This window comes from Physella acuta, unplaced genomic scaffold (genome assembly GCF_028476545.2).
Source record: "Physella acuta isolate Inbredline_101_S28 unplaced genomic scaffold, ASM2847654v3 ptg002377l, whole genome shotgun sequence".
Lineage (NCBI taxonomy): Eukaryota > Metazoa > Mollusca > Gastropoda > Physidae > Physella > Physella acuta.
Genome location: NW_026733868.1, coordinates 39709 through 50000, shown reverse-complemented (window position 1 = coordinate 50000; position 10292 = coordinate 39709). Strand labels below are relative to the sequence as shown.

The window sequence follows — 10292 nt, the reverse complement described above, 5'->3', positions numbered from 1 at the left end:
AATTTTTTTTTCTACAATATCAGAGGCGTTTGTAACGTGGGCTAGTAGGTCAGGATCGTGACCACAGACTCAATAAATACCTGGGACAGATTAGCACACCTGATTCCATTTTACGTGAGTCAAGGTAGACATTAGAACTGTTTTTTTTCATTTCTGGATTTTTTAGACAGTTAAATTTTTGGGTACTTTGTTAATTAGTTTTGCAGTCAGAATACTTCGATAATTTGGGGATGTTGTTTTTTTAGCTGAATGTTTTTAAGATAATTAGTTTTGCCAGTCAGAATATTTCTGTAATTTAGTAATTTTTTAGCTAAATATTTAAAATAATAAAAAAAAATTTGTTTGTTATTATTGTTTATTAATTCTTAATATTATTTTGTTTGATTTTTTATTAATTTGTTTTATTTTGAACTGTGAAAAAATAAATATTCTCGGCGATACAACTCGTCTAAAACTAAAGATTTTGTAAACTGTGGTTAATAGGTAAATAGTAAGTTTTGGACAATTTTGTTGAACGTTAGCGAAATTTGGTTGTTGTTTTTTTTTTAAATTATGTAGGCCCTATTTAGTTTACGTAATTATAATATAACTTTAGTTAACTTATTTTGTTTGCTACTGATTAAGTTAGCACTGAGTATAAAATTGTAGCAAAGACGCAGTTCTGTGTTCCATAAACATGTCGCTCTTGTGTTCCAATACTCCATAAAGATGTCCTATTTTTGTTCCATTGTTCCAGAATCATGTCGCTCCTATACGCTCTCCTCCTTGTGCTCCCGGCCTTGACCTTGGCCCAGAATGACGCCCTCTTCAACCAGACGGCCACGGCCATGTTTCACGACGTCGACGTCAACAATGACCACATCGTGGACATCAACGAGGTCCATCTGAGCTTCCAGGTGAGTCCTGTCACTGCGAAAGTAGGTTGGGGGGGGGGGGCACTATTTGTACTAGGGCATGGGATGAGGGGCACGATTTGTACGAGGATATGGGGTGGGGGCAAGATTAGTAAGAGGATGTGGGGTGGGGGCGGGCACGATTTATTCGAGGGTATGGGGTGAGGGGCACGATTTGTACGAGGACATAGGTTGGGGGGGGGGCGGATTCGAACTTGAGAATATTGAGTTAGAAGTCGTATGCTCTATCATTCGACTACGACAATTTAGTTAATTAACTTTAAATTATTTAAGGTGAATAACATTTATGGTAATTAGACAATCATAATTAATTGCCAAGATTGCCATTATAATGGAAGCATTCCCAAGTTGTGTTTTATTCTGACTTTGTATTGTAGAACGTAGATAAACTTAGGGTCCCTCTAGAATTTTAACACGTTTGTAGAAGCCAAGTAATATACAATTTTAGACCTAACAGCCCATAGGTGCGATGAAGTTGAGTCCACCAGTTTCTTTAACCACATGCTGGTATATTGTGGTCAACACTATGTCCAGTCATTTTTACTATCCCCAGCTAGATTCGGTACCCACTTTTTTTCCAAGGGGGAGGGGGGGGTAGCTTAAATTTCCGGGGATGGGGAACTTAAATTTCCGGAAAGGGGGGGGGTTCTTATATATATATATATATATATATATATATATATATATATATATATATATATATATATATATATATATATATATATGTATATACATATATGTATATATATATAGGTGACCCGTCAAAAGAGCGCACGACAAAAGAGCGCCGACATAAGAGCGCAGACAAAAGAGCGCCGACATAAGAGCGCCGACATAAGAGCGCAGACAAAAGAGCGCCGACATAAGAGCGCCAACAAAAGAGCGCAGACAAAAGAGCGCCGACATAAGAGCGCAGCCAATTAAAATAACACATGTTGTATGCTAAACTTATATGACATGGTTAACACTTGTTTTAATTAAACAATCGGCGGTACGATAAAACGACGTGTTTATTTATATAAATAATGGTTAATATGTTATGAATGCAGTTTGAAAATATTTCTAACCCAAGTAACATGGAGAAGATCGAAGCACAGAAAGGGAAGGTTATTATATTAGTCGAAGGCTACAGATATAGACAGGACAGAGCAAATGCTGATGGAAGCACGACATTTAGAGGACGGATAAAAATGCTGAACAATGTTGTTATATCATCATCGAAACACAATCACGCTCCTGATCCGGCTAAGTTGTTTCGGCTATGTGAAAACGGGCAGTGGAAGGGAAAAACCAACGCAGATTATACAAGCCAGAGAAGGAATTCTCGATGGAAGTAGCACCTCATTTGTCGGCATACGTCAAAGATCACATCGAAATCAAACTGGAACGTCATCTAGCTGGAGTTAATCAACCAGAAGCTTCAAAGAACAATTATGTTCAGCTGAACCAAAGATTGCAGGGGATTGCTTCAACCTATGCTAATGATTCAATGATGGACTACTTGCGAGGTATAGCCCACAACACAGCAATATAAATGCAACTATAAAGAAACGTTTTATTGATTTAAACTTATTTTCATTTTGTTACATTTCATTTCAGTTTATATTCTCACTTGAGCCTAACATTTAAAATCTTTGTATGTGTTATTAGATTGCGTTTTGAATAATTGGACTTCACGTTGATTATACCAGTTTTTTAGTTAAAGAAACTGAACAATTGGTTTTTTAATGAAACAATAAAGATTCAACGTCAAACGATGCCATCTGATCTGAGTTAATTTTCATGTTCCTATTTATTAAATCTGGTTTTTCAATTTTTAGTTTGCGCTCTTATGTCGGCGCTCTTTTGTCGGGAAATTAGTGCGCTCTTATGTCGGCGCTCTTATGTCGGCGCTCTTTTGTCTGCGCTCTTATGTCGGCGCTCTTTTGTCGTGCGCTCTTTTGACGGGGTGCCATATATATAATGGAAGAATTCCCAAGTTGTGTTTTATTCATACTTTGTATTGTAGAACGTAGATAAACTTAGGGTCCCTCTAGAATTTTAACACGTTTGTAGAAGCCAAGTAATATACAATTTTTGACCTAACAGCCATTTTAACTATCCCCAGCTAGATTCGGTACCCATTAGAAGGGGATAAACTAAAAGAAGTCCTACTGACTCGAGCCCAAGCATTTGAACCATTGACTTTACTAATTAGCAATCAAGTGCAACACGCTAAATATTTGAAACACCTTTATAGGAATATTCATTTAAAACCCTATGATTCTCAGTCGCCGCTTTTAAAAACGTATATAAAGTTCTGGTATTAATAAATTAATTCTTCTTCCAGATCGACTATAAATATGCCTAGCCCCACCTATCCATCCACAAATACAACTTACTCTATGATATTCCCAGCCCCATTATCCATTCACAAATTCAACTTACTCCACGATATACCCCGCCCCTTTCTCTACTCACAATTAAAACCTCCGTATTATCGCCCCTGCCACTACCACCTGTATAATTACCTCCCTTGCTGTTCTCTCCCCCAGAAATACGACACCAACCACGACGGCAGAATCACCAGACACGAGTACACCACCTACGTCGCCTCCCACACCCCCGAGCTTCTGGACGTCGCCCACTCCATCTACGACGTCTACGATGTCGACGGTGACCACCATCTCGACCAGCACGACTTCGACAACTTCTACGGCCTCATGGATGGGGACGGCAGCGGCACGGTCAGCGAGTTCGAATTTGTCAGGTCAGTCAAAAGCTCTGTTTTTTTCATACACTTTTTTTTCCAAGGGGGGGGGGGTAGCTTAAATTTCCGGGGATGGGGAGCTTAAATTTCCGGAAAGGGGGGGGGGGGTTCTTATATATATATATATATATATAAATATATATATATATATATATATATATATATATATATATATATATATATATATATATATATATATATATATATATATATATATATATATATATATATATATATATATATATATATATATATATTAGTCCGGAGAGAGGGGGCGAATATATGCCTGAAAGAAACTCTGGGTAGGGCGGAATCAATTATTTTTCTTCTCTTGTATCTCTTTACCCTCTCGGGTCTGGCGGTCCAAATGAAGTAGAGTTCACCTGTTTCTGTGACCTCGATAAATAGATAGTGTGCTCAGCACTATGCCCAGTGCCCGTCAGAGTTGGGTGGGCGTCTTACGGACTCGAGCACGGGATCCGAACTTGAGATTTTCGGGTTAGTACTCGTACGCTCTGACCTCTGACCAAACCCTCTTAAAGTATCCTATAACCTGTGAAACTGTACAGTAGTTGAACTTTTAAATTTCGACTAATCTGAAGTGATTTTTTTCTAAAGTTTTAGTCCGCTTAATCGTATGTGTAGTGTATAGCCCAAAACACAAATAATCTTTTAACATGTGTATTACATTTATTGATTGAGAATTGATTCGTTAAATAAAACAAACTTTTATTTTTTCAGATACTGGATTATTTTATTCCACGACATTGACCAAATTCACGGTTAAAATGTTTGAATTATTTCAAGCATGAAAGTCGATTTCTGTGATTGAAGCAGAGAAAACGAGATGTAGATCTACAATATGATTTTTTTTTACTGATATTAAATAAAATCTTTTATCAGAATTTTGAAAAACGTTTTGTTGTGATTACATGTCTTGTAATAGGCTAACTGGAAGCTTTTAGCTACCTTGTGGGATTTGTTTCACTTGTCTTTGTGTTTAAATTTTAAGGATCATCCAAAAACGATGTCACGCTTCGTCCGCAGACATTTTTCTCCGGAAGAAAGGGCACATGAAAATGTACTTATTTTTTATTTGGGGGGGGGGGGGGGGTGGACACTAGTTAAATTATGTATCTTCTATATTATTACAAGCAGAAGAAAAAAAAGTCTGATCGGACGTCATATCTCAGCCAAAAACCTCCTCAAAATTTCAATTTCTTGTTATTATGTTTTTTACATCGACTTCATTCTCAAATATGTAATGAGATCGGTCAACATTGAGTATATTAATCGATTTCCATTACAGTTTAAACAATCTGTTTAAAATGCGAAAGAACGGCGAGAATTCAGTTTCTAACATTACGTTTTATAATGCAGAAAGGTGTCCCTTCCCGCTCGTCACACAAATGTCATAAAAATCGGAACACCCCCACCCCCTTTCGAATGCACTGGGGTAATTTTTTTTAATATTCATGGGGCTACACTCTTATTTACTTAAACTGTAAATATTTCATGACTTGTATTCCTTTGACCGTAAAAACAAAGGCAAGAACGACAATTTTACACGATTACTGAAAAGTAGAATATTATGTAGTCAAACTATTTTCATTAATCTGTATGTTGTCGCAATTCTAAACATCTTCCTACAAACTCGTCCAAAATTAAAGCGGGAGTGAGCTTCCTAATTTTTTCGTCTATTCTGTATCATAGTAATGGTTTTGATCGCTTTTCTAGTGCTACCGGGCTATAGAGAAATATAGAAGTTTATGACCCGGTGCTGTTTTGGTTTTGGTTTTTTTTTTATGCGAAAACACATGGACGCGAAAAATTCTTACAATATGCTGCACGTCATGAAATTATGATATAAAATCAAATTCTGAAGGTTTATAAGAAATCGGAAAAGAAAATTACCCCTTTCGATTACCGGAAATTGTTTAAAAATTGAAATAAATCTACTGGAGCTAATACCTATAAAGAGATTTTTATGAAAAAATTGAAACGGTGATCAATTAATCGGTATTTTAGAAACGGGAAACATAGTTATGTACCATTTCCGGTGACTCAAAAATGATCGAGGTATAAGTTTACGATCTTATACCGTCTACTAAACTGAAACAGTAGGCCTACTCTAGTCGTGTTCCTATGTAAATAGAGTAAATTACTACATCCGGTAGGGGTCAGCGTGGTCAAGTCGGTAAAGCTCATGTTTGCTAAACCGAAAAACTTCTAGGAGAGAAAACTCCAAAATCAAACAACTGCTGCCTTGTAGTTTGTTCTTGGTCGGACAAAGGATATGGAAGCAAATCCAAAAAGAAAAGCAGACTGAAATGGCGCATAACCAGTTGACACGTATACTTAGTTGGAGGGCATCCCTTCCAACACTAAAATTAACTGGAAATCGTTCAAACGTTTATAGAAACATGTGCATACAATGCAATACTAACGTGTGAAATTTCGTCCACCTAACGTTATTCAGGTTATTGGCTTTTAATGTACCACTTCCGGTTACCGGAAATCGCTCAAAATCTAAATCTATAATGGGCCACGTTCGCACATCTCTCTGTCCGCAAAATATTTTCGCCGGACATCATGTCAGAATCGGCAGCGATATATGAAGAACTTTTTACGGACTTTTATTGAAAAAAATGTTAGATGTTTTAAATGTATAACCACAAAATTATGTAAAGAAGAAAAATAAAAAATAAAGGCGTATTCGAATGTAGAGAAACAGTATTATTTATGCAACCGGAAAAGTGTATAAACTTGAGACAAGAACGCATTTAACAATGACGTCACACTAAAAAAGAGCACAAAACTGATGACGTCATCTTCCGAGTTTAGAATAAAAAGAAATGAACTATTTCATTCAAATATGATTTAGAGCTATGTACGCTATGAAATGTATACAATACGATTTTCTCGGCCTAAACTTAAAAAAATTATTTTTATCTATTTGGATTCTAGATCTAGAGATTCTAGATCTAGATATTGATCTCGATCTAGATATTCTAGATAATCTAGATCTAGAGATTCTAGATCTAGATGATCTATAAAGCTAAGTTGTCGGGTGCCCGATAGGGCACTTCCCGGCGCCGCAGGCGCTACAAATTTGGCAGGATCTTGCCTTGGGGCGACAGAACACGGGGGCCGGTTGGCCAAAAAGTCTACGATGAGGGGGTCAAAACTGACCTCGACTGACCAGCGCCTTATATGGGCGAATTAATTAAGCATTCAAATTCTCAATGTTTTCGAAAGCCTAAGCGAAGCTGGGCAGCATGCCTAGTTATATATGAATGTTCGTCAACTTAACTGAGACGGTACTATGTTATCGTGCAAACACAGACAAAGTTGCATAACTAAGTTTTACCAGACTCGGGAAGGTGTAAACGTCGAGATTATTAAAATCTCGATTTTTTTTTAAAAAATTTTGACAAGTACAATGCTCCCTCTAAACTGCGTACACAAGAAAGTAAAACATGACTTATTTTGTAATGTGTAGCTCAGTGGCGTAGACAGGGAGGTTAGGGGGGGGGGTCATAACCCCCCCCCCCCCCCATAGACCCCTCGCTATATATAAAAAGTATGAGGGGGTGCAAATCGAAAGTTTGAGGGGGGGGGGGGGGTGCAAATCGAAAGTTTGTCCCCGGGTAAAAATTGGACCCCCCCCCATGAGAAGATCCTGGTTACGCCACTGGTGTAGCTTATATGTGTGTTTTAGTGTGTGTATATGTATGTAGTGTGTATCATGTATGTAGGCTATTGTGATGTATATTTAAAACACTACTTGATTGGTCAGATAGCCTCATCAATTGAAAGAACTTGAGATACGTTTTTATGGTAGAGAGATGAGTATAAAATAAAATCTCATTAATTGTTTTATAATATCACATTTTTTCTTGTTTAATTCAATACAAAATAATATTTCAACTTTTTTTCATGCTTCAAAAGGCTTAACCTCTTTATTTGATGTTGCTTTTTTTTTAAATTGTTTTTTTTTTTTTTAAAACGTACAAATAATTATAAAATCGCTTTAAATCCGCTTGGCCATGGCACAAAATCGACAATCATATCAACATTAAAACAGCTGTGTTCAGTAATTTTATAGGCCAAATGAAATAGTAGGCCGACACGCCAGTTAGCTTGTTTCAAGAAAAACCGTACACTATTGTTCGCAAAAACAAAAACAAAACAAAAAGTTTACGACCTAAATTAGTGCGCAGTTAAGCAAAATTGATCCCTCCTTCCGAACCTATAAAATCAGTAAAGGCCTAGATCTATATGTCGTCATACTAATTTCGGTCAGTAAGACAATAAAAAGATTTAACAAAATTTATTTTGCATTTCGTCAGCTGATTTTACAAACAGTCGCTCTTTAACGAAAAAGTTCAATTATAGCTTGAACCAATCATCAACACAAAGTTATAAATAAAACTAGGTCATGAACGTACACATCAACACCGAAGCACGATCTAGAACGTGGCAGTTTCTCAATATTGTGTTCCTAACACATCTTTGTTATGCTACATGTCATCATTGAAACGAATTATCACTCTCATCGTATAATACGTCATTGCCGCAATATTTAAAACAACATTTTTAAGAGAGGTAAACTCAAATCCAAATAGGCCTTTAAGATTAAGTTCAAGACTGAGAGTACTGTCTTTTTCTTTTGTTTTTTGAGTAGACTCGTTGGCCACTGGTTGACCAAGCAAACAAGGTCCAAGTTCAGTTGAGGTTACAAAACAAAGTTGGTAATCTAGATCTAGAATCTATATCCGAATCAAGACTAAGTATTTAGTAAATAGACTCAGAAGATCTAAAGTCTAAAAAATTTGTCACTGTAGTTACAGTTAGTTATTAAGTTATTTGTCAGTCAACAAATGACACATTCTCATTGTCCAGTCATTTTGTACTAAGTACTAGAATTAGATCTATATTATAATCTATAATAATGTGAAGTTACTGTTAAAAGTACAACACATTGAGTGATTGACATTGTAGTCTATTGTAGTTTGTAGTAATATTACAGTACTACACTCACTTGGTTATTATAGTATAATTATAGGCAGAGACAGCTGTACAGTATTCTCTGTCATAACTAGATCTAGATCCACAGGTCTATACTTCTTGTCTTATGTTAGGAATAATCGCTGCAAAGTAACCTGAATTAATTAGGGCCTATTATTTTACTTTATTTATGTTTCACTAGTTATTTACTTTATTTATGTTTCACTAGTTTCTGGCTCCAGTACTAGATTCAATTACACAATAACACGCTGTACTTATAATATTCAGTTTCTGGGTTAAAATATCCTTATGTAATGCTTTGTTTCTTTACAGGCCCTTTTGTATTCTAGGTGTGGTTTTTTCTGTAAGAATTAAAGATTTCAGCGCTATGGGTGACACTGCCATATCCCAGAAATCATATTCATCAGCAGATAAAAAATCAGATATCACACCAGGTATGTCAAACTCATTACTATTGAATGCTTTTAAAAAAAAATGTATAGGCCCTAATAAAAATAAATTTATCACTTCCTTAATTGTAATGCTGTTTGGAAACTACTTGGTGCTTAAAATAAATTAGAATATCATTCAAATGATAAGCAAGGCCATGATTTGCTAGTTTAACAGCATGTAAATTTGTTTCATTTCCTTAAATGGTGTGGTTAAACTTTTAATCTCTATTGAAATGTGACTCTTCAGAAGCAGCACAGCCCTCTGGTGGCTTCCTGTGGAGAATGTCCAGTGGGATATACAGCACAGCTTCAGGAGCCGTGGGCTACGGTGTGGGCGGGGTCAAGTGGGTGGCTGGAAAAACACTAGATGTTGGCTCTGCTGTTGCGCACAAAACACTGGACGCAGGTGCAGCCGTGGCTAGCAAGCTCCCTATACCTTCTGTTTCAGTGCCATTTACTTCAAAAAAAGACAAAAAGGAATGATGTGGTTACTGTGCTGTTCCTGTGTCTTGTAATTTCAACATAAAGGTGTGCTTGCATCAGCTGAGTTTTGAAATGTGAGTTTGGAGATTTGAATATTAATGTATTTTATCTGGTAACATTGTATTATCATAATGTATTATTTATGTATGTCTTATGCACCAACCAACTTTCTCAGCCAGTATTAATGCTATGGTGGGTTAAGACACTTTATACTGGTTTAAAAAATGTTTTGAAATTCAGTATTAATCCTCAAATGTATCAAAAGATTTTGGTGAAGAAAAATATTTATCTTGAATTGATATGATAAAAATATTTTTTAAAATGCAATTTCCAATCCAGATTTGATGAATAAAGTTTATTTTCTGATAAAGAGAATAAACAAAGAAAATTATGTACGTACTGTTCTATGTGGTGTTAAAAATTACAAAGTAAAATTTTGAAGCAACATTGAATGTTTGTAATTGTCTCAAAATCTATGTTATTTTGTAAGCAGATTTGCTTTAATTGTATTCTGTAGTGATTACTATGTGCAGAAATTAAAACCTTGAAAAACTGTTGAATAATATTTAAATATGCACATATTAATGTAAAGTTCTTCGACTGGTCAGACGTTCATCTACACACATCAAACATTTTTATAAAAACCTTCAGAACAATATGCCTTATGAGCTGCTGTTCTACAAG

At 35.9% G+C, this 10292-nt stretch overlaps 2 protein-coding genes across 2 annotated transcripts; both read left to right on the top strand.

Annotated features, from left to right (window-relative positions):
• The first annotated feature begins 24 nt into the window (after window positions 1-24).
• LOC131933138 (uncharacterized) lies at window positions 25-4578 on the top strand. The gene is made up of 4 exons (XM_059289941.1): window positions 25-124; window positions 737-896; window positions 3449-3663; window positions 4405-4578. Exons 2-4 carry the CDS (start codon window positions 741-743, stop codon window positions 4448-4450), a joined length of 417 nt encoding a protein of 138 aa, XP_059145924.1. The 5' UTR covers window positions 25-124; window positions 737-740; the 3' UTR covers window positions 4451-4578.
• Window positions 4579-9061: 4483 nt separating this feature from the next.
• Window positions 9062-9608, top strand: LOC131933142 (transmembrane protein 263-like). Its single transcript, XM_059289944.1, has 2 exons — window positions 9062-9128; window positions 9373-9608. Exons 1-2 carry the CDS (start codon window positions 9062-9064, stop codon window positions 9606-9608), a joined length of 303 nt encoding a protein of 100 aa, XP_059145927.1.
• The last annotated feature ends 684 nt before the right edge of the window (window positions 9609-10292 follow it).